Source organism: Cyprinodon tularosa, unplaced genomic scaffold (genome assembly GCF_016077235.1).
Source record: "Cyprinodon tularosa strain WSP-4 unplaced genomic scaffold, ASM1607723v1 ctg24, whole genome shotgun sequence".
Classification (NCBI taxonomy): domain Eukaryota; kingdom Metazoa; phylum Chordata; class Actinopteri; order Cyprinodontiformes; family Cyprinodontidae; genus Cyprinodon; species Cyprinodon tularosa.
The window spans coordinates 491,327-515,191 of NW_024038896.1; the positions used below are offsets into that span (position 1 = coordinate 491,327).

Consider the following 23,865-nt stretch of genomic DNA (forward strand, 5'->3'; position numbering starts at 1 on the left):
TAGCACTGATAAGACTGTGCCATGGCTGAAGAGTCAAACCACCACAAAAACAAAGCAAGTGACAAGAGTGGTTCCTAAATTTAATTCATTCTTAATGGTTTTATTTTCTTATCCCTAACAGCCTTGTGTGTTCCCATGGTATATTTCATCTCCTTAGGTCTATCTCTTGTAAGGTCTGTGCTTTGGAGACTGTTGGGACGGGAAAGGGGCCTCAAAGCTGAGCAAACATCAGCCACCCTCACTCCTCTGATAGCCTTGAGAACGCCGAGCCTTGAGGGGCTGTTGTCATGTATATATGTGTACATGGGTTTGTATCTAGATGACTACTTGGTGTGTTTATGTGTGCAGAATCATTGGCGTCACATGGTGGTCTTCTCAAGGTGCACCTCCAATGGGGAGTCAAGGACAGGACAGGGTCAAAGACACTGGAAATGTTCTTCTTTGAGCATGGACTTCCACCCACAAAAGGACGCATAAAAGTTATGCACATATTTGTCATCTGTTTCACAGAATTTTTTTTTTTTGTGCCATTTATTTAAAGAATCTAAAACTTATGTTATAATGGAAAAGTTTCATGTATTGTAATAGGATTTTTTCCAAGTCACAACTACGTAGAGCTGAATTTTACTATATTATCAGCCTCTTTTGGTTTAAGGTTCTACCAGCTTTGCACCAACAGTGACTGAAGTTGCTGTATTGGCCACATATTGTTTCTCTTTTATTCACCTTTTCTACACTATCAAGCACTGGTGAGGTGGCGTTTGGTTGTGAGCAAGGGATTCTTCAAGATAATAGTACTACAGGTGTGGTGGTTTTTCATTTGATTGTATACAGGCGTGCGCTCAGGAACAGGATCTTGTTACATAGTCAACTTAGGTAAGAAACTTTCTGTTCCCTCTCGACACAACATTACATGTTGATGCAAAATGCTAAAACACAAGGAAGTGCCTGCTTTCCTTTGAATGGGAAATGGAGCAATAAGGTCCACATAAGGTCCAATGCCAATAAGTAATGATTCAACGTGTCGTAAATGCACATTCATTTCTCATGTTGCCATTCTTCTGGTGAGATTTCTATGTTTATATAGCAATCTTGGTTATATCTGGAGAGGGTCTTGTTAGGATTGATTTGGTCTGACTGGGCCTATTCTAATCCTTTCACTTCACAATGATGTGCCCTTTGGGTAGATATAACACATAAAATGCCAATAGAACAAGCTGAAGATAATGGTTTTATGAGAGAAAATGTGACAACTTTCAAGAAGTATAAATTACAGCGTTCGACAGGTACAAATGAGCAGCAAACAGCTGAATGCTCAAAAAACCTCCATAGAAATGATTCCAACTCCAAAACTCTGTTTTTTGTGATTGGATAATTTTGCTTTTACAGCGTTCTTATGTTATGGTAGTCACAGTTATCAATATCATTGAAATTGACATAGAGAAACATACAAAAAAAAAAGGAAAAAAAAAACACACAAATGAGAGATTCAGTCCTTTTTCAAATATCCAGAAATTCATTGCTTGATATTATACCATGTTCCCAGCTGAGTGAAAACAATCTAAATGATGGAGGGGAGACGGGGGGTCACTGAGTGCTGGGCCTCTGGGGTCAGGAAGTCATCCAAGCTTTGAGAGAGCAAGAGCGCAGGCAGCAGGAAAAGAAAGGAGCGAGGGAGTCTGGAAGATAGGAACAGGACATCTGGAGAGGAGGAGAGCAGGGGGAGGGAGGAGGAGGAGGAAGAAGGAAGGGTGGGTTGGTTTGCAAACAACAAAAGATGGGAGGTAAGGAGCTGAACTGCAGGAGAGAGGTCGGAAGATGGATGGATGGATGGAGGGAGGGAGATTGATTGTGAGGGTAAGCGAAAGATGGAGATGGCAGGAGAAGAAAGGAAAAATAATAAACTGCAGATTGGATTGAAGGAAACTAAGTTTGGCATCAGCAGGGGGAGAAACAAGGGATGGAGGTGTGTATATGTGGGAGGGGGCGCCTTGACACATCTGCAGCTCTGATGCACGCCTTGGTCATTTTGGCATGCGTCCCTTTGCCACGCTTCATTAGTCTGACACACTCACGGACGGAGACCAAAATGGTCCAGAAATAATGACATAATCAGCAGCTGTGCCACAGAGAGCAGGCTGCCCCGCACAAGGTGACCAGGGACGGAAGGAGGAGGGGAAGACGGACGGAGGAAGATGAGGAGATGGGTTAAAAAAATACAGTGCCGGCAATGCACTGTGAGATGTTTGTGTGGATGAGCGGGTGAAAAAAAAAAGAGTAAAAGAATCACATTGGATCATGTGCAAGGACAATTAAAGAAGAAAGCAGCTGTTAGGATTCATATTTTCTGTAAAACGAAGTTCAATCTAAAAACCTGGTTCCTCAGGACTCTGAACTTAGCTGGTTATTAGAAAAGACTCAAAGAAATGATAAAAAGTGATTTATAAGCAGACCAGCATTTTAAACCTTCTACTTTGTATAAACTTAAACCAAAAGGGCAAACTTTAAACTGTAGCTGTTTTTATCATGGCTTTCCTGTATTGATTTCTTTGTGCCGAGCGGATTAGGAGCAGACCCAAAAAGATGTTGGTGGGACTGGCATGTGAAATATCAACCCTTTATTTGTTTGATAAGTAAGTGCAAGACTGTATGATCTTTTTTGTTTTTGAATGACAGATGCCATTAATATGAGCAGTTTTTGCATGGATGCTTCCCTGTATGACAAAAATTTCACGGAAATCAAATTTTGATGTGAAAAAATCAAAATAATCTTAGGCAGAAAGATTTTTAGATTTTAAACAAGACCAAAATGGTACCCACATGATAATAAAACTTCTTTTTTTCCTTTCTTTGCTTTTGGACACCAAATCTGCCACTGATTGTGATTTTATTTATTTATATATTTTCTCATTTAGCTTATCATATCTTTCTAATCTTTACAACCTTTGTGTCCTCTAGCTGTATTAGATTGTGTATGGGACGCACTTTACGTGCATTTTCTAAATACTCTCAGATCCCTGAGTTTGTTCAGAAATGCAAGAAATGTTGATGCATTTTGTTATTTATATTTGCTTAACTTAGATTTAAATTGGAGGAAAATAAGAACAAGGGAGATGTAGTTATGAGGAGGCAGGAGGAGGTGAGAGGAGATATGTGTGTTTTGTTGTGGAGATAAACCCACTGGCAAGTCATACTGTATTTGCTTGTATTTTTGGCAGGTCTGAACCTAAATACATACCGCCAGCTTTATTTTTTTTTTGGTGTCTTTTTTTCTACTTCTTTCTTCTACCTTTTTGTCTCCAATAGCTCTTCAAAGAGAACCCTAAAGCCGTTCGGTGGAGGAGCCGCACCTGTGTGCGAGCACACATTTTGTAGGTACTTATATGTCTTTCAAGATGTTTGTATCTGTGTCTTTGCTTTTGCATCTGAGCAAAACGCTTGTGACCTTTTCACCTCAAACTCCCTGAGGTCAAACCCCGGTCAAAGACGCTCGCTATGTTGAGAAAACCAAAGAAGGAGGCTAGGAAAGAAGCAGTAGAACAGCAGGAGGAGGAGGAGAATACAGACATTAGATTCTCTGGGTGGAGAACAAATGGAGCCCCGAGAGGGACGTGAAGAGGAGGAACAAGGGGAAAAAAGGGGGAAGGAGAGGTGAAGCACACAATGCTATGGGGCAAGGCGGTTGGACAGACAGCATCTGCTCTCAGCTCTCTGCGGCTCTGGGAAATGCTGGAGAGTGGGAGAGACAAGGAGAGCAGAAGGAAGGAGGGAGGATAAGTAGGAAGAAGGAGAGGGAGGACACAGGGAGTGATGCTGTTGAATGTTATTTTTTTTCTTACTTTATTTTTTAGGGTTTTGTTTTTAATTTGGGAAGGTCTGGGATTTATTTTGTATCTTCCAAGAATGGATGATTCAATTTGTGTCTTACTTTTGTTCCATCTTCCTTTTTTTCTTTGTATTTAACCTCAATTCCTTCTTTGTTTCAAATGTTATACCTTATGTTTCTTCCCTTCTTTCCCATATTTCATCCCTATTTCTACCTTCCTTAAATTCTTATTCGTTCTTTGTTCCTCCTCCCCTACTTTGTACTTCTAAGAAATGCTTAATGAAAAATGTTTAGGGACCTTGTAAATCGCAATAGAATGTATATTTCAAATACAGTAACGACAGGCAGAAGGATGAGAAAAGACAGAACGAGACAAAAGAAGTCTTTGCTGCAGGAGAAAGAACAGCTGATAAGAGAGGACACATGATCCCAATGCGCAGAAGAAGACTTTACCGCTTGTCATGGTGACTCCCTCTCGCATAGAGGTCATATGGACTTCCTCTTTAAATGCCAAGATGTGTGTGTGTCCGCTGTGGGAGGAGCAGCAGCTGACAGAGAAAACTTGGCCTGGTCTGTCTTATAGAAATCTGAGAGTTTCCCAGAGACATCATACAGAGACCTCACCTCTCCTCTGTGTCTCTAACCCATTACCAGGTCACACACATTCCTGTTTTATGAAAGGCAACGTGTCTGTTGTCACCGAGTTGAGGGAGGTTCAAAGACAAGGACGGCAAAGAAAAGGACACTAAGTGAGAATTTTCACTTGAGTCCTTACATGAAAGCGCTGCTCGCTCAAAGTCAAGGCTTTGGGAGGCCGGGCGTGTTGTCAGAGGACTTTGATGACAAGTGACGGAGTGAATGAGAAGCAAAGAAGAAAGAGAAGAAGAGACGGACCAGGGGAGGAAGAGGGGGGTCACTAAGAAGAGAGGAAAGTAGAGCCGGGGTCTAGGTAATTAACGGCAAGCGCTTTAATTACTGCTGGTGTTCATTGTGCCAGAAGGAATGTGACAATTATGCCATTAAAACTTCCTAATGGAGGGGAAAAAAGTGAGGGAGGGAATAACAGAAGACATGCAAAGAAAAGGGAGGATGAAAGGAGGGAGGCAACAGAAGTAAGAGAGGAGGGATATGAAAGGGGGGGTGAGAGGGGAAACAATCGCGACAAAAGAGAAGCTGGGAGGGAGATGGGGAGCGTATTAGGCCAGCACAGTGACAGAGCAGATTAGCATCAAACAAGAAAGGCCACAGACGTGTGTGAATGTGTATGTGTGTATGTTTGCGATCACAGAAACAGAGGACATATTCATTCCAAAGACGCCACCAAGGTGGATGGAACTTTGATGGTGCAGAGTCTGGCAAAGGGAAAACTCAGTGTGTGTGTGAGAGTGTGTGTGTGTTTGCTTGCTGAATCTGCGTAGGCTCCTGTTTCAAGTGGTGGTGCAGGCAGGTAGGGGAGGAAGAAGAGCAGCAGGAGGAGGAGGAGGAGGAGGAGGAGAAAGGGGAGAGATCCACGGAAAAGGGCCTCGGAGGCATCCTGATACACATGCAGTACGTTTCCATCTCCACATTACCTCTATGACTCACACACACACACACACACAAGACAGGAGAAACATAACGAGTGTGTCCGCGCACATATGTAGCACACGTAAACACACACATCCCCACACAAACATCAAAACAACACACACACACACAACCCACGCACTCGCAAACACACTCATAAACAACACCCACTCACACACACTAAAAGGCCACACAAACACTTACACAAAGAGTCTTAGCGCTCACCAAGGCGGTCGGTTCATCAGGGGGGTCAGAAATTTGCATGGCTGGGCAAGTTTTCCTTGTGCTAAACTCTAATCAGCTCCTGTATCTCTCAGACACCTGCCCAGCGTGCAAAAAAAATAAAAAAACCTTAATATGCAAAACACCTTCCCACCCTCCTCCACTGAGGCAGCTCCTCGGCCAACAGAAGACTTATTCACCTGGCCTCGCTAACTCTTTCCCACCCTGCCTGTCTTCTTGCAAATTTTTACATTTATGTATGCAAATCAGTTGTTCCCCTTAATCCTGTTTCAACAGTAACTTCCTGGTGCCCGGCGAAGAATGACAGACTTGTTCGAAGGTATCGCAGGAAAATTAGTGAAGGGAAACAAGATGTCTCCTCTGTTTGAGCGGACATGTTGCAAACACTCCTACTACAGGCGGACACTGCAACAGTCTCTACGAATAGTTAAATCGCTATATTTATTTTACGTACAATGCAACCATTTGCTCCTCTAGCATCAAAGCTTTCCTACTTAATTTGACATTTCCATGCTCCTCAAGTTTAGATAGTTACAGTCTCTGAGGGAGAAAATTATGTGCAAAAAGCTTGTAAAAAATGTAATGTTGCCATAGGCTTTCCTTTTGTATTAAATAAATAGGAAAAAATATAGTCTAATCAAAGTCTTCTTACATGTTTTAAAACTGACTATTAATTGTTTGGATTAACCATAAAGATGCACTAAGCAGTTTGATGTTAACAGGTTGTTCTCTTAAAAGAGTAGCAACATCCAGGTGAATTAGACTAATAAGTAAGCATTAGATAATTAAAAAAACAAAATATTAATTGTATATTTCCCAATGAGTGTAGAATAATACTACTTTAGTAAAAGATCTTTCTTGACATGCTTTACAAGTTTTCCTCAGGTTAATACATGTAGAGACAGATTTCTGACATTGAGTGTGTCTTGGAAAGAATCAATAATTTCATGTTAATATCAAACTATTTTTACAGCCAAACAGCAAGAACGAGACAACATCACTAAAAATTTTTATAAAATGTATTTAACTAATTTTATTTCTGTGTTGCTGTAAAACTGTCAGAATTAATTGAAACTCAATACTACAAACCATGGACATTACTGCACATGGGAAAACGTGCCTTCTATGATCCAATCCAACTCTACCCTAACTAAAGATTATTAAGACCAGGCTTAGCTAGTTGTTTTGATCACACCAACCACTTTTTAGATGCATAAAGACATTAATTAACATTTTTTTTTTCTTTTTTTTTTCTTTTAGGCCATGAGTTTATCCTATGTAGATGTAAAACAAACTGTCAAAAACTGACCAAAAATGAGCCAAATCAGTGATGTCATACCAGAGCCAAGTTGCTATGATGACAGTCTATGACAGTATTATTGTTTGATAACAGTCAAAATAAAACGATAGCCTAATTTGCTGTGGGTTTAATTCATTTTCTCATCACTCATACTGATTTCTGCTCTTATTAGGGTCTGGCTAGATAGAAGAAATCTTGCTTCACCCTGATGTGCTTTCAGTTGATTGAGACCTCATATATACAAGTGCTTCTGCCTGGCAGAGTCTTTCAAAGGCTCCCTTAAGAGGTTTGAAGATGGATGTGAGGGAGATGGTGTGTGTGTGTTTGGGTGAACACAGAGCAACCCCAGTGGACAAATAATGATGGAGAGAGACAGAAGGAAACACAGGAAAAGAAAGTGAAGCCCTTTAAATGTGAGAGCTTGCAAAACTCCCACTGCTCACAAGGGCACTTCGCTCCTGCACGTCATCTCTTTTCCCTCTTCTCTCCTTCCATCCCCTCCGTCGGTTTCCCCCCTTTCCCCTTCTCCCTTCATCGGTCTCTCTTTTGTCTCTGAGCTCTCACCCTCCGTCCCCTATCTATCCATCTCCCTTGTCCCACTCTCCCCCTCTTTCTCTCCCCTTCCTTTAGCTAAAACAGTAGGACGCTTAACCTTGATAACAGTGAGATCCCCCCACCCCACACACACACACCAGAGAAGTGCTTTGCCAGCATGCCAGGCCGGTCCAAGGGACGGCTGTACCCTTCGAGGTGAACAGGACACCGGGAAATGCAGCAACAACAAAACACACACACACACACACCTCCACAAAAGCAGCTCACTCCAGGTCTTTCTTAACACAAGCCCTTTAAAGCTCTTTTGTCAGCTGACATTGAGAGGAACACTGTCCATCTTTAACCATTTCACGCACACACGCAATCACAAAGAGACGACGGTGAAAGGAGAAGTGTGGAAAAAACAGAACATAGTAAAGGGGAAGCTACCTGCTGGGAATTTACGACAATGAACCTAAATCCGTCGACCGTCACACTAATGCTTGTAGGCAAATGAGGATAGGGAAGTAAAGTGTAGTTTTTCTAAATATTTAAACACCCCCAAACAGAGGTGTAGTGTACGTTTATAACTGTCGAGAGGAAACTGCTGTAGAGGAAAAGGTGAAATAAGCAAGGTGTTGGCGGGCTTCTTCCTCATCAGAAGAAACTTCCTAAAACCTGTTTTAACTAGACACAGCCAAGTCGGAATTTTGTTAGTTGGATTATTTAAAGCTGAGGTGTATAAACATTAGTTTATTTTTCTATTAAATAAAGGGTATCAGTAACTTCCAAAAGTATTTATAGAGTTTGAACCACACATTTCAGTATATTTGGGCTTGTATGATATAAACATAAGGAATATTTAGGCAAGGGAGGAAAAAATTATGCAAAAACAATGAAAGTCAGGTGTTTGTATGTGCAAATATGTAAATGGTGACTTTTTTTTGTCCATGATCCTTTCCAAGGTAGCTCAAGTCCAGTCAGCTTCCCCGCACTATGATGCTATCAAACCCATGATTCACAATAGGAACAGTGTATTGGGGATGTTCAGCGTTACTCATTTGCTACAGCTATTGACATGCATGCAGGTCAAAAATGTCTATCCAGAGCTCCTGGGACCAAGGCAATTTTTCCCACAATTTATCTGTCATGCTTGTTGCAAATAACATATGGGACTTAGCCTTGGATGACTTTCCTTTGACTACGACTCCTTTCTTGTCGCTTTTCCATAAGGGTCAGATTTTTAGGGTGCGTAAGTAATATTTGATCAGTAAAAAGATGATTTAATGCGTGCTTTGGAAATGTGACTCACATCTAAAGTCGCCAAGAGCATTGTGATTTCATGTCTGAATTAGGTTCATATTGCCCAACAAGTAAATTTAGGCATGATACGCTTATGATTAAAGATTATTTTACAAACACAACTGCTTCAAAGTTCTTCACAATTTGATCTCCTAATATTTTGTGTTAATTGGTCTTCATCATGCTGTTTGTCCTTAAACGCCCTCTAAAAAACCCTGAAGTCTTTATAGATGGGATTGATACTGAGGTTAGACAACACATGGTTTCCATTTATATGGTGAGTTCTTAAAGCAGTTAAGTGAAATCTATGTTTTTTTTCAGGGCACCTGAGTAAATGAGATATTGCACACAAACCAATAAGTATTTATTTACAGTTATGTACCACTTTGTGTTTTTGTGTCAGTTAAGGGTATGAATAATTTTGCAAACAGTGAATCAGATACTACTCACATAAATAACAGGAAGAGAGTCAGAGAGGACACAGCGAGAATATATCAGGATACACATCGTATTCGGTATCCGGTAAAGTTTCAGTTTTCCTTCTAAGCTCCTTTTATTACAGAGCCTTTAGCTCCAGCCTACGTCTCTGAGAGATACTCGCTGAAAGATTTACCTCAAAGTCGTTAGCCTTGTTGTAGTGCATGTTTAGGGCTCGGAAGAGCTCGCAGTCTCGGCTGACGCTCAGCTCCTCGGCTCCAGTGACACCATCGTTGATGGCCTGCCGGGCAAATTTCTCCATCTGGATGTAGTAGAACTCCCTGAAGTTGCTAAACCATTTGATCAGCTGGGAGGTGATGCAGCGGTTAAACTGGAACAAAAGATGGAGGAAGAATGGAGGGGTCAGCAGAAGACAAGCCCAATGTTTCAACATGCTTCATACACACAGCTGTTTGATTGGAGTTTCAATGAATCCTGCTTAATGTCAGGTGTGCCGAGGCGTGAGGTAAGGTGGGAGGAAGCTGGGAAAGATAAAAGACGAGCGGAAGAGAGAACACAGGTTGCAGAGAGAGGGACGATGATAGAGATATTAAGTAAGACAGCAAAGCGAGGAGGTTGGTGAGGGAAGAAAAGAAGAAACGGCAGAGAGAGAGCTTGTGTGTGGTTCGTCTTCCCCGCTGGGAGCAGACCTCCCCCCTATCATAACCCTGTGAGAGGAGGGAGAGGTGGAAGAGAGGGGGTGAGACCGCAAACACATAATTGACCAGAAAAACGATTAAGTCATCATCTGAAGCGCCCTGGCCCGCAGGGGGGCTCAAACATGTACTTAACCCCGCTCACCAATTACACTCTGATCCTCCGCCCCTCTCTGCACCTCCCGCACAGGAAGAAGAATAAGAGAAAAAAAGAGCAAAAATAAGAAGACAGAGGCGATAAGCATGAGATAGTGTGGAGGCAGTGGCTATCTGATCTGTGCCGCCAGGATGAATTCAATAGGGTGAGGTAGATCTATTAAGAGTTTCAGGTTTTCTTCCTCCTCACCTCACAGGAGAAACTAGCTAAACATCTAATAATGATATACTTTATAATAGATAATATCATCCATCTGTGCAGCAAGAAAAATGGGAGATGGGAGCTAATAAATGCCGAGCATACTGCTCGCTGGGGAGTCAGAGTGGTTTTGACATGGAGATTAGACCCGGGCTATTGTTCGACAACACAGACATACACAGTTGTCATGATCTGGGACGGCAGTGCAACTCATCCAAACTCATTTAGAAGTAGGAAAAGTTGGTAAATAGAGCAAATGTTGAAAAAAAAAAAGGCTTTTCAAGAATGATCTGTGGATGACATAATAGTGGTCTGGAAAAGAATAAGTCTGCTTGTTTGGCAGGAGAGGGTGGGTGTGCAGGATGGTAGCTGTCCTAAAGTGCAGGGTGAGCATAAATTGGGAAAAGAGAGGACGGGGGTGGGATGGGTGCAGGTCAGCGCCGTTGAACAATGGTGGTAACGACGGTGGTGTTTGCAGGTGGTGAGGGGGTCGGAACGTGAGCAGTCAGCAAGCCAGGGTCATGACATCTGAGCATCAAACAAACAAACCACTGACACTTACAAATACTTTAGCAGTCTGAGTTATTCTTAAACACACAGCTGAAAAACTGGCAGACAGTCGGAGTGGGACACAGCGTATAGAGACGCTACAAAACCTTCTGTGTTCTTGTGTGTAACATTGGCCCTTGCTGCATTTGAATACATATTCATACATGTGTGCTTACATGCTTCTGGGCACATGCAGGTCTGGGCAATGTAGTGAGATGACAGCTAGGGAAAGTTCCCATCGCTCATGTGCCTGACCTTTGGTGTCACTGCAGCAGAGTGACTGAATGCATTTTTCACTTTAGACAAAAATTACTTTATTATGCTGGCAGGTTTAGAGAAGATGTATGGCTGCCTGTGCAGCTGTTAGTGCTGGTAAATACACTAAATTGCACTGCAGACACACTAACTGCCCTCCTCACACTCAGAGATTTAATTTGGTAGGTTTCTGTTACTGCTGTTTTTGGTTCATTAAGTTCCTGTTCGGGGCACAGAGACCCCCACCGATACCAGCTAAAGACCGGTGTGTTTGCTGTAAAAGGAGGGAATCTTTTCAAAGGAGCACATCACTGCAGCTCCTTAATCAGAGCTGGCAGGGGTCAGCCAGCACAGACATGAGACACAGAGAGGAAAGTGTGTGTTTGATCTGATACACTGTGCTTAAGCATACAAGTGTGTGTGTGTGTGGCCATGAGAGAGAGCAGGAGAGACAGTGAAATTGTGTTTCTCACACTCACACTCAAGAGCCTGTGAAAGGTCAGCACTTAGTGCTAACAGCATAAGATAGAAAATGGCATGCACACACACTCACATGCATATGTTCTGCTGATTCTTAAGTCTAAAATAGATAAATAAAAGAGATATTTTCTGTCTAAGCTATAGTCGCCTGCAGAAAGTGCTCAGGTGTATTCTCCTCTCATTATTAGGTTTGGTCAAATTTGTACGCTGTTGTTCTTTTTTGCAGTGAGTTTTGGCTGAAAGGCGTTTGGATAAAAAGCAAACGCTTTCTCAACAGTGGATCAGAAAACATACAGATGACCTCAGAGCGCTCAGCTGCATCCAGAAAGACCAGGGAGGAGGATAGAAAGACACAGAAGCCTGCATGGGCCTCCCTCTCTGTCTCTTTCTCTCACTCACCCTCTGTCATATAAGCCCCCTCACAGTCATCAGGGCTTTCCAACATTTCCTGTTTTCGCAGGAGTGAATTGTGGGAGATAATCTGGGGCTGTCTATTGGCTGACTGCACACAAAAAGCGGCCCTGGAAAGCGGGCTTTTGTTACTGCTGCTGCTGTGACTCAAAATCAAGCCGCTGGCTTTTCTTTCCAGCCACCGGCCCCGCCGAGGCGCACATACCGTGCCATACCATCAGCAAAAAAAAAAGAAAAGGGAAGGAATGACAGACAGAAATGCAAACCCCCCCCTGATGTTTGCAGCACTACAGCACATGACTGGCCCAAACACAGAGGCTGGTTGGTAAAAGCAGCAGAATAAAAGTACGCAAACTGATTGGCCAATTTTGCCTCAATTAACTGTGATATCGTAATCAGCAAATAAACACTGAAATATTAAATTGAGGTATTCCTGTTGATAAAAGCCGCCAAATGGAATACAATATCCAATAGATGAACTCTGATTGATAATTATTAGATTGAATACTGAAATCAGCTCAGTCATTTATACTGTATCATATCGTATTCATTCATTATCTTCCAAACCTTTCAGCTTTTTTATCAAAAAACATTTTTTCATTGCCATATGATATATACTCCTTATAAAATAAAGATCAACATAACATATATAAAGCAGGTTGTTTATTGTTTGTTCTGTAGAAACATGTCAAAGCAACCAACCTCAGACGAATCATTAAATTGACTAAATTATTTTAATCTGCTTCTTGATCTGTTGACCTCTTCTCAAAACCTTATCTCCTATAACAAAGAGATGTCTTAAAGCCACTTGGATCATATAAGCTGTCATTAGTGACACCAATAAGGGTATTAAGTAAAATCTGTCAAAACATTTCAGAAACCCTCAGAAAAAAAATGTCTTAAAAGAAGCTTAATAAAGATGAACAACAGGCTCCAGTGCCTCACAGGTCCAGACCTGATTAGTGAAGAGCAGATTAACCTTAAAAGACTTTTGTTTGACGACAAGCTCTCGCTGAGAGGCTGTTTGGGCTGAATCTAATTAGACAGCCCCATTCCCATACACTTATTTAAAGTCTGAATCCATTGTCATTTACAGAGAACAAAAACAAACTAATGTGGCACCTAATCCCTTAAATATCTTGACCTTAATTAGATTTCTATTCACGATGAGGAGACCTTCATGGGAATGCCTAATCCTTGTTCTTATTATGAAAATTTCTAACATAAGTTTTAGGATATTATATTGATAATTAAGAGAGAAAGCATCAGCGTCAAGACTTGCTGTCCAAAAAAATTCTCTGACAAGACTATGAGCTCACAGTCGTGGCTTTTAGTGAAGGCATACATGCGAAGGGCAGCTGGTAGGAAAGAACGCCTTTATATTCAGATTTGAATAAGATGGCCTGGATCTGTCACAGTGTTTACTCACGATCAAGGTCCAAAAGAGGCAGGGACACAAACACAAACAGAATCAACAGCATAAACTCGTCATCACCCATGATACAACAGCTATTGTGTTGTTTTTCTTGTTTTCCTCTTCAGCTCACATAAAGTGCTTTGTTTTTCAAATTTTCCATCATTAAACTCCCAGCAGGACTTATGTGCATCCTTGCCATGGCCCTAAACCAGCTCTTTCCCCTACACCCCTCCCTTTTTTGTCTTTTTATCAAACCCTCCTGGATACACCTGCTCTGAGAGCCACTATCTACGCCCTCCGACCTCCTCTCAGCCCTCTCTGTTCCTCCATTACTCATCCTTCTCGTCACCTTTGGAGAACTCAGTGGCTCTCCAGCTCCACTGTGCAGACCTATTCAACTTCCTCTTCTTTAGTCTTTTGCATAAACCCACAAGGTAGAGAAAAAGCATATCGTTTCAAGACACAAGTATACATTGTTCGTTGTAACTGAGGCGGGCACATCACCTTTTATAAAACCAACTTCCCTTTTTTGGTCAGGTGCAAAGAGATACTATGAGGAGGAAATTAAGCAAAAGACGGAGCAACAGCTATGACAGAAGTTAAAAATGCTTGTTTTTTCCAAACATTGTGCTTGAAACATCTCCCTACTCCTTAACATTTGTACCCTTACTTTCATGCTACTGTCGCAAACCTTAATGACTTTTTAGGGACTAAGCCACCTAAGAAAACACTGTAGCAATGAACTGGCTTCTGAAATCATTTGATATCTCACTGTTCACTTCATCTCAATAGAAAGAGTACGGCACAACTGGCACAATCCTATCAACACATGATCAAGAACCTTAACTGACCTGAGAGCTTTAAATCAAAGTAGCAGCCAAAGCACAAGAGCTAATAGTTGTTACGGTCAAGAGGACAATAAGAAAGACCACAAGCAAGTAGAGCAGAGAACGACTATTTAAAATAAGCTGTTCTGGTTAGATGAGAAAAAAATGAATGCGTGGCTAGTTAATTGATTTGATTATATCAAACAATAATCATGCATTAGAATGATCCAGTCAAAGTCCAGACCTAAACTGATAAAGAACCGGTAAAGAGATGTGTCCATTTTGACTGAGAAAAATGGCAAAATGTGTTTTAGGTCTATCGCATAAAAAAATCCAACATACATGCTAAAGATTGTCTAAAAAATATTTTTGCAATGCAATACTTTTGCAATGCACTGCTTACAAACCTAAATGGGAAAACGTTATAACAAATAGGTATGAGAACACAAGAAAAGAAGAGCCATTGAAGACTTACCTTAACATCAGAGAAAAACATCTTTAGCATGTTAGAGCTTGGGTAGCGGGTGTAGAAAAACATTAGCTTGGCCTTCTTGAGATGATTAGGGGAAAGGCCCTCCTGGATCTGGAAAGAGCTGCTGTTAAGGAGATTAACAATTTTGTGAAGGCCCAAAACTTCAACTTCAAGATCAAGCAAACATGGGTACATTGCACATACTGTTTTAAATCACTAATGACTCAGAATAAGTTTGAATTGTGCATTTGAATGAAGTATAACCACATATTCTCAGAAGCTTGAACCAGGGCTGGATGTGGCGAGCTGAAGACAGAGCACTGAAGCAAAACCATTTGCTTGAAATTAGCATCAGCCATTTCAGGTGTGAGAGCGTCACGGTAAATAAAGCAGTACAGCACTTGCTTTTACATAAGGAGACTCATTTCACTGTCAAAGCAAGCAAACACCTTTGCCTAAACCCTGCACTAACCTCCTCCAAAAAAAGGAGGAAGAAAAAAGGGAGAAATTTGCATATCACAGACAAAGACAGCAGTTAACGCCAGTGGCGGGCAAGAAGGCCTAATGGCTTGGCGATAACACATGCCAAGCCTGAATATGACTGTCTGCTGCTGGCCACTTCAGTGACAAAATAAGGTCTAGGAGATCCCAAATGCCATTCCGGGCAACATGAAAAACCTTCTCACACTTACATATTCAAATATATGTCAGAAGACTGTGTCTTCCTAATGGATCCCCTGGACTGAACAGTAAAAAGGATGGAGATAGGCTGTTAGGGGCACCTTGAGGGATAGCATGATTCCAGCCTTCAATTACCTCCCCCCTCCTCCTCCCTCTGCTCCACCCCTAGCCCCCCAAGCCTCTCAGCCGCTGCCAAAGCCTTGGAGGAGCAAAAGAAAAGGAGGAGGAGAAGAAGAAGAGAGGCACTGTGGCTTTGGACTCGGTCAGTGATGGGAAGAGTGGAACACATCTGCGCCTCTAAATAGACCAAGCCATTTCCATGGCGAATTAAGGGCTGTATAATACATCTGATAATTCTAATCTGGAGGATAAGACTATGAAAAGGGAAGGGGTATGGCTGGGCACATGTTAAAAACCGGTTCAATATCAAGGTTATTGATGACTTGAAGCAAGTTAGAATGAGCCACACTAAGTTTTTATAGACTTTTTACACTTGAGTGGCTTTCTGATGTACAGATTGGGCTGTCACCATTAAAGTCAGTCAAGTGTCCAGATGTATCTGTGGCTAAAGAGAGGGAAGAAGGCATCAGCTGCTAGATTGGATTGCCCTTGGCCTTTGGGCTACAGAGCAGAGCCAGCAAATTCTAAATCATGCTGGGCTCTGGCTCCTTAAAGACCCCGTCTACTTTGTCTGATTCAAGAGAGAGGGGGACAGAAAGTAGCAAGGGTCTTGTGGGGGAAACCCTGGCAGGCTGGTGTTACTCAGTCAGGTCTGGCCAAAAGACGAGCACTTCACTTTCCAAACTACACCATCTGCTTCAAGCCGAGAGGATACAATGGATTCTTAGATAGGGGAATAAAGAAGGAAAAAAAGGAAAGCAAGAGAAAAAGAGCATTATCTTTAAGGGTAGGTGTGCTTATACTTAAGCTAATTTGTTTATGTTTTTCAATTAGGATAAGAAACACTTCCCCATATTGGGTACTGATATTTCACTTCCTCAGCCTTCAGCTGAATATCATCTCTCTTCAACTACCAATTAAAAAGCCTCATACTTCCTGATTAGACATTTTCATTCCCAATTCACTCACAGCTTGCAAATGTAATTGTGATTGGACTTCGGGGTGGTGTGCAAGGCCATTATTTTGTCATGATGGTGCGCTCACACCAGCTGGCCTACTGTTCGCTTGCCACATCTGACAAGATATCATCATTCTCACATCACTTCCCCAAAGCCCAAAGTCATGAGAAGGGAAAATACGTGCCACACTTCCTAATTCCAGGTATAAGGACAAGAAAATTTGGATTCGGACTCAGAACAAATGTGATAAAAGATAACAACCATCTGCTCCAAAATGCCGGTGAACTTGAAACGCACCTCACTAAATGTCTGACAAGCTGTCTCTGACATCCGATGTATATATGTGTATATTTATAAACGACATCTCTAAAAAAACACTAAACTTTTCAGTGAAATATTAATTATGAGAGCCAAAAATAAAACCAATAAAACTGTTGACATGTTGTTTTCTCTGTTTATTCCACTATGAACTACATCTGTTACTACCCTGAATTTATAAGTGCTACAATGAAAGCCACAGCATCTGGTATATGCGGTTATTGTTTGATTATTTTCTACTTTCTCTCAGTCAATGCATGCCTCTCTTCCTTATTTTCCTTTTCATCCCTCCATCGGGAGCCTGTAGAAGCAAAGGATTATGGATCTCTGGAAAGCGTTCACCCTTGGGTCAGAAGACAAGACAAGGCGAGGTAATGAAAGATAAACAGCTCGCTGCAAACACCTGTTAACGTCCGCTTCAAAGAAAAGACGGAGAGGAGGGAGGTTTTTTTTTTGTTTTTTTGCGGGGACTGAAAACAAAAAAAGAAGTATTTGGCTGCCAAGCAACAGCTAAAGGCCCCCCCGGGCTGTTGACAGATCTTTATGAAATGAAAAAAAGAGAAAAGAAACGACAATGATTGTGGGCTTTTTACAACAGCGATGGATGATAAGATGAACACAAGAGAGAACACAAGCAATCATAAATATACATCTTTCCCCCAATTCCTCAGGCAAACCTTTAGTGACACACACACACAAGAGAGACACACAAAGACCAAGCATTCAGGTAGATATAAAGGCAGAAACAACATGTTACTACATAACTAATATATATCCAGCAAGCAAAGAGCTGTAGGATTATTTCTTAAGTCTGCAATTAATGTTAATGACTTGAAGACAAAGCCCTCTTAGGCTAGCTGGTGTGAGACGAATCAAACTTTCATAAGGGTTAGTGGGTGTTGAAGGCTAAGGTACCAAGGAGGTATATGGGTAACAGAGAGGGGACTGAACATAACTGTTTAATCTATTAGTCCCATGTCCACAGGGGATTCAATTTGAGCCTCCCACAGGGGGATAGCCCCTTTATCTGCAGGGCAGCATCAGGGCAAACAGGGGTTAAACTATACTGTAGGCTATACTATCCCCTTATGTGCCAAGTTTCAAATTGTCACCTCCTTCTTTATCTGTTAAAGCCATTTCTTTTTAAAAGGGAAATGGGTGAATCACATTTCCTTCAAGAAAGTTTTGTACCAAAAGAAAGCTTTTAAAGCACTTAGGTTTGAAGATGGAAGAAAAGGCTGGTGCGGTGCTGCGAGAAGGAAGAGGTATGAGTATAAAAATAAATACAACAATGGAGAAGAGAACAGTGGTGGGAGGAAAAGTGATTCATCAACAAATTCTCAGTTTCTTAGGCCGGTTTCAAACAGAATCAAAAGGATTTGATTTTTAACACTTTGTGTATCAGACACATTGGTTTTTGTAGGTCCCCGAGGACTACCCTTACCTGAGATCAGATTCTCCTTATTTAAACAAGTGAAACCTATTTCAGAATAAAAAATGCACTTTTCATTATTAATTTAGCTTTGGCTTTCACAATTATGAGAAATCACCATCCCACCTGTGTCTTTTTTTTTTAAAGGATACATTGCTGCCTGAGTAAGGTGAGATGTCAGCCATGTCCTGGAGGTCACTGCACTCTGACTTGATCAGGGATAAGGAGAGACTCTCAGCTGTGCTGCCAGGGTGTGCTGGTGAACAAGAGCGATGGTGGTGCCCCAGGTGGTGACCTGATGACATCTTTGTTCTCAAACCGGTCGTTTCCCTGGGCAGGTCCATGGAGTCTGGTGAAGTATGGTCCTTGCCGGGATAAGCTGTGGGTGGGCCAATGGGAGTCTGGAAAGGGTAGCCCATGAGTGGCAGAGGAAAGGGATGTCGAAAGGAGGGGGGGCTGAAGCCCATCGAGGCAGAGAGAGATGATGGATGGAGAGCTGGATGGTGGTTACCACCATGGGCACCCACGGCTGAAGACTGATGGTGGTGCTCACTAGGTGTCTTACGTACTACTAAGGGCAGTGCCTCGGTTTGGTCATGGGTGGTACCTGGAATACCAGACATGCTAGCAAAGGAGTCTAGTGGATTAGGAATGATGACATCACCGAAGCACTGAAGCCTCTGGTTGGCGGTGTGGAAGTTTGGGTTGTCTCCATTGACAGCAGCAGGAAATCTTTCAGGGGGAATAGAAAGTGAAGGGAAGGCCTGCTGAGGAGTAGGACGAGGAGGTTTAGCAAATACCTTTACAACTGTGTCAACCACCTGGGTCATGGCTGAGTTGAGCTCTTGCTTCAGTGTTTCTGCTAGCTGTTTACCTTCAGCATGCATGGAGGAGCCTGGACCTCCCTGTCCTTTGTTTCGGCCAAGCCCATCTCTTCTTGGCTTCTCACTGTCGGCCAATAGGGCCTGCTCTTGAAGCAAAGCCCGTGCCCTGTCAAGGAAATGGCCTGGGTCCAAATCAGCCATCTCATTGTCAGAACGTAAATCATCTCCACCCCGTTCATCTCCACCGGTGTCCGACCTGCCTGGGCTGTCCTCCGACATGTTTCCTATGTCGTTGTGAAGGTCAGTGTGCTCTGAGTCATCAGTGGAGTCATAGATCTGAAAGAACTTCTCCTGGAGTTGCCGTAGTTGCTTTTGCATGTCCTCCAGCTGCAGCTTGAGTTGCCGTCGCTCCTCCTGTTTCTGTTCTTTTCTCTGACACACCAACTGAGTGAAGCTTTGCTGTTGCTGCTGAGGCAGCCGTTGTTTGCGCTTGTTCTCTCGGCTGCTGCACATTTCCCCTCCCCGTGGACTGCTTGGGGCTTGTTGTTGGGACTGAGGAGGTGGACAATCCAGTTCCAGATCCCGCTCTCCATCCATCTCATGATCTCGCTCATGACGGGAAGCAGCAGGCACCACCACACTTGGTGAGTGGCTCATTCCACGTATAATGTTCTCTACACGGGCCCGTTTGGCACGGAGGTGCTCATCATTGAGACGTTCAATGTCAAAGGTGGCAAGGCCAGGAGGGCGACCAAATGGTGACAAGCACTCTTGAGGGGTGCTGTCCTGGGAGGAGTTACTGCATGCATCTTCCTGCGGGGCATCAGAGCTAGCATTAGAGAGCCCTGATCCGGGGAAGCCTGAGTCGACCCTATCCCCCCTATCTCCTCTATCTCCTCTCTCAGGCCCTCCTCCATTTTTTGCAATGTTATTCTTGAGAAGCTGAGAGATAATGGTGGTGCCAGGGAAGGGCATCATGGCATCCTCATATGAGTTGGCCCTCTTCAGTAGCTTTCGAAGAACATTTGATTTGGACTCACTATCGCTGGCTGACACAACGCCAGGCCCACCATGTGGCTGCACTACAGAGCACTCCATGGAGTCGTTGTCTGATCCGTGGTGAGAATGGGAGCTCAGAGAGTTCATGGCACTAAAAATTGCTGCTTTGGCGCGAGCGATGTTATCGGTAGTTACTGCTGATGTGGAAGAGGCTGTGCTACCCACTGTCCTCTTGACACCAATGTCCACTCGTCTTCGCTTGGTCTGTCTGTTCAGGAGGGAGTCGCTGTCATGGTCCGGCATCACGGGCTGCTGCTATTGGGCCATATCCCACAAACCCAGTCCTCTAGGGTCAAAGCCTCTGAGTATCTAAACAGGGGAATAAAATAAATAAATAAACTTAAATAAATTAACTGAAATCTCTCCCTGGCTTTACTCTCTATATCAGTAACAAAACTAATTTGGCTCCTCACAATCTAAAACATTCAAATCTCGATAAAATATACAAATGCTTTCATAAAATTAAGCAATAATATGTTTACACCTTTAAACATTGATTACATTAATCAGGCAGAGTCAGACTGAGGCTTTGGCTCAACATTCCAGGGCAAAGTCCTACATATTATCCTGTCCCCTGTTACATGCTGTGCGACAATGAACCAGTTCCCACGGAATACAAAGCTGCATAAAATTATGTTAATTACTTAAGAACTTGTCCTCATTTCCATGATTGTGCAGTGTAGCCCACATAGAAGGCAGAAGCTCACAAAATCAAATAGTAAGAAAATACGGTTGAGATTGTTTTTATAAATTGCATTCACAGAGGAGAAACACACCGTACACATGAAGACACCTTAGTACTGATGAAATGAGCTCAATCAGCTTTAAGAAATTATTTTCAATCGTTCCTTGATATTGTGTAAGTTTTAAAAACAAGTCCTGTGTTCACTCTGATCAATATTACCATCATATCTTACTCAATAGGGAGAATGACACAAAAAAGAAACACAAAATAGACCTATTGATTTAGGTGCCAGCGTGAGCTCACTTCTGTGTTTTTTGTTTGTCTTTTCATCTGGCAAGGGCAGTTAATTCTGCTCAAATGAATAGGTCGTGCAGGTCAACTCTGGCAAAGAGCAACTTAAAGCGCTCTTACAAAAACCCTAATGCCCCTCTGAAAGCAAAACGTTTTGTCAGTACAGGTCTGCACGAATAATGCTATGTAAGCAGCGGTGGCAGTCTTAGTCAGAGACCCATCAGATGTTTCTAGACTTAATTTCAAAGAAACAATTCAAGGATATTTAATGTGCATGAAAATGTAAAAGTAAAATCTGAAAGTTAAATTGTGTAAATTTAAACATTTTACTATTATCCCGATAATGTTAAAACGGCAGGAGCTTACATGTATTCTTATCATTTAACAGCTATTAAAACAAAATCCATCTCGTGATTTTTTATTAATTGTTTTCATGGTTTAAGCTTATTTTAAAGGGTTTTCAAAGAAGCACAAAATACTGGGAAAATTAAAGAGACAGTGTTACACTGTCTTCATTGTTCACTTTTTAAGTTTCAAAATCTATTTTAAAACAATTTAAGTTTTAAAAATGGATTTTCTTGAAGAAACAGTGATTTTTGCACAATAGTTTTCGTAATACCTTGACTTTAAGCAATTTTTAAAAGACACATTGGAATTGCATTTAACTGATTCACACCCCATAACCCAGTCACTGCTGTTTGCTTTAATGTTTTCTGTAACAAGTAGGCATTAATACCCTTAATTTCTTAAAGAGAATCCGCACTCAGAGTATCATTTGCTGAAAAATGACTCATTTTACAAGTATTTTAAATAAAATCATTTGACAAATGGGTAGGGATTATGTTCTGTAAGCCATTTAAAGCAGCCTTTAGGAGAAGCAATACATCTAGGCTTTAAACCTGACTGGACTGCCTCGGGATCTTAACAAAGAGCTTGAAAGAGTCACCAGCACCTGTCTTTTTTCTTGTGTTGGAGCACCTGTCCTACATTGCCTCTCTCTTTTGATTTCTATCTCGCTGGCATAGAGAGTAAATATGGACTTTGATTGGATATGTTAGAAAACCTTTTCTTCCCTAACAATTTTATGTCTCCACAAAAAAAAAAAAAAAAAAAAAAAAGTAAGTGAACAAATACACTTCCAAGTTGAAAAAACAAACAGAGAACCTGGTTATTTGAGTTAAATCGAAATGGCAATAACACTGGTTCTATATAACAAGGAACAATTTTGCTCTTTGAAAGTCAAGATAGTTGCGCACAGTTTCTCCAAATCTGTTTCTCATCATATTTAACGTCATAGAAGATAGAAAACAAATCTAAGTAATAGAAAAAGACGCCGCATGGCCTGCGCAAAGAGTCCTAAACAAATATTGAAGATAATGAAGCTGCAGCAAAAGATATACCCAACTGAACAAAGAGATTATTTTAACAGGCAAGAAGTCTGGATCCGAGTCTTTGTCACTAGTTGTTTAAAAAAAAAATCAAATTAAAAAGAAATAGACAAAAAAAAAAAAAAAAAAAAAAAAGCTTCTAAAACTTACTTTGCAGAGTTGCAAATCAACTTAATCTCTGCTTTGATGAGGAAGGCTGGGCTACCGTTCGCAAATCATCCTCGCCAAAAAACACTGACTGCTCACGCAACCCTCATGCACACAGATCTAACCTTTATTATCGCACCTATGCGCTCCGCTGGCGATCGGCGGAATAAACGATGCTTAATGGCTTTCATATGTGAGCAAGTAAAGGAAGAGAGCTGTTACTCACCAGTCCAGATGAAGATTTTTTGGGGATACAACCTGAACTCTTGCGGTGGTGAAGGGGAGAAAAGCGCCACGGACTGTTTTGTGGAAAGGATGGAACAGTATTTGAGGGAAGGAAGAGCAGGAATAAAGTAAAACAAGCGAACTAAAAGATACAAAAGAATCAAAAGAAAACAGGAAAACGGGCTCTTGCGCGTCCGTCTCTCCTTCTATCCTCTGCTGTGATCGAAAGAGTGAGAGACCTTGAGAGAATAGAAGAGAGAGAGAGAAGGGGAGATGGAGAGAGAGGGAGAGAAGCGGTGCGTGTGTGCGTCTCTGAGGCGCGCTGGATGCAGAGCGGAGGACTGGATGCTGCTGGAGCGCTCCTCCGCCACTAAGATTCACTTTAAGACGCGGCTGAAGGAAACAGGAAGACGTACGCGTCACGAGCGCCGTGATGTAACTGTTGCAGTCTACCAATAAGAAGCGTCCGCGAGGGCCGGGGGAACATCATGCTGAACTTGACCAGAGGAACGGGACTTGATCGCGCACCACAGTGAGGGAGAGGGAGGAATAAAAAAAAGGAAATACAACTTATGGTTTGTCTGTTTCTTCATAAATAGGAGTAAGAGTCGATACGCGCTAAAACTATGTAGCTTACACACAGAAGTTTGGGTCATTTTTATTCTGCAAATCATCTTTTTTTGTAAAGATTTTAGAAAATGTCTATATTCAGCTTAATTCTCACTATTTGGTTTTCAATACATTGATTAAAAAAACCATACCTATAATATAGCATTGGGTAAAAACACTTTAAACAAATACCTTTCCCTTTTTCCCCCAAATACTAATATTAATTAAATATTGTTCTTACATTTCCGTTTCTATTGAATTTTTGTTATTTTTATGCACCAGAATGCCGAAATTACGCAAACCTTATTTTTTCAAAGTCTCTCTTTTTACGCTGGTATTTCTAACAAGTTTTATCATAAGGAATTAATTTACATGCAAATCTGGCTGATGCGCGTTAGGATGGCATGCAAAGATATTTTATGCGCTGAGTTTTCCTATTGGTTGCAAGAAAAAAAGA

General features: G+C 41.8%; 1 protein-coding gene across 2 annotated transcripts in view; it reads right to left on the reverse strand.

Moving 5' to 3' along the window:
- LOC119785095 (prospero homeobox protein 1-like) overlaps positions 1 to 23,278 on the reverse strand; it is a 28,283-nt gene extending 5,005 nt beyond the window's left edge. Inside the window, exons 1-4 of one of the 2 annotated variants that reach the window (XM_038287501.1) lie at positions 22,801 to 23,278; positions 18,333 to 20,372; positions 14,674 to 14,781; positions 9,385 to 9,579 (exon numbers count right to left, since the gene is read on the reverse strand). In XM_038287501.1, coding sequence (XP_038143429.1) covers positions 9,385 to 9,579; positions 14,674 to 14,781; positions 18,333 to 20,306 — 2,277 coding nt within the window. In that variant the 5' untranslated portion in view covers positions 20,307 to 20,372; positions 22,801 to 23,278. Of the gene's footprint in view, positions 1 to 9,384; positions 9,580 to 14,673; positions 14,782 to 18,332; positions 20,373 to 22,577; positions 22,721 to 22,800 lie in introns of those variants that run through there. The other variant, XM_038287502.1, reaches the window with a different exon arrangement.
- Positions 23,279 to 23,865: the final 587 nt, after the last annotated feature.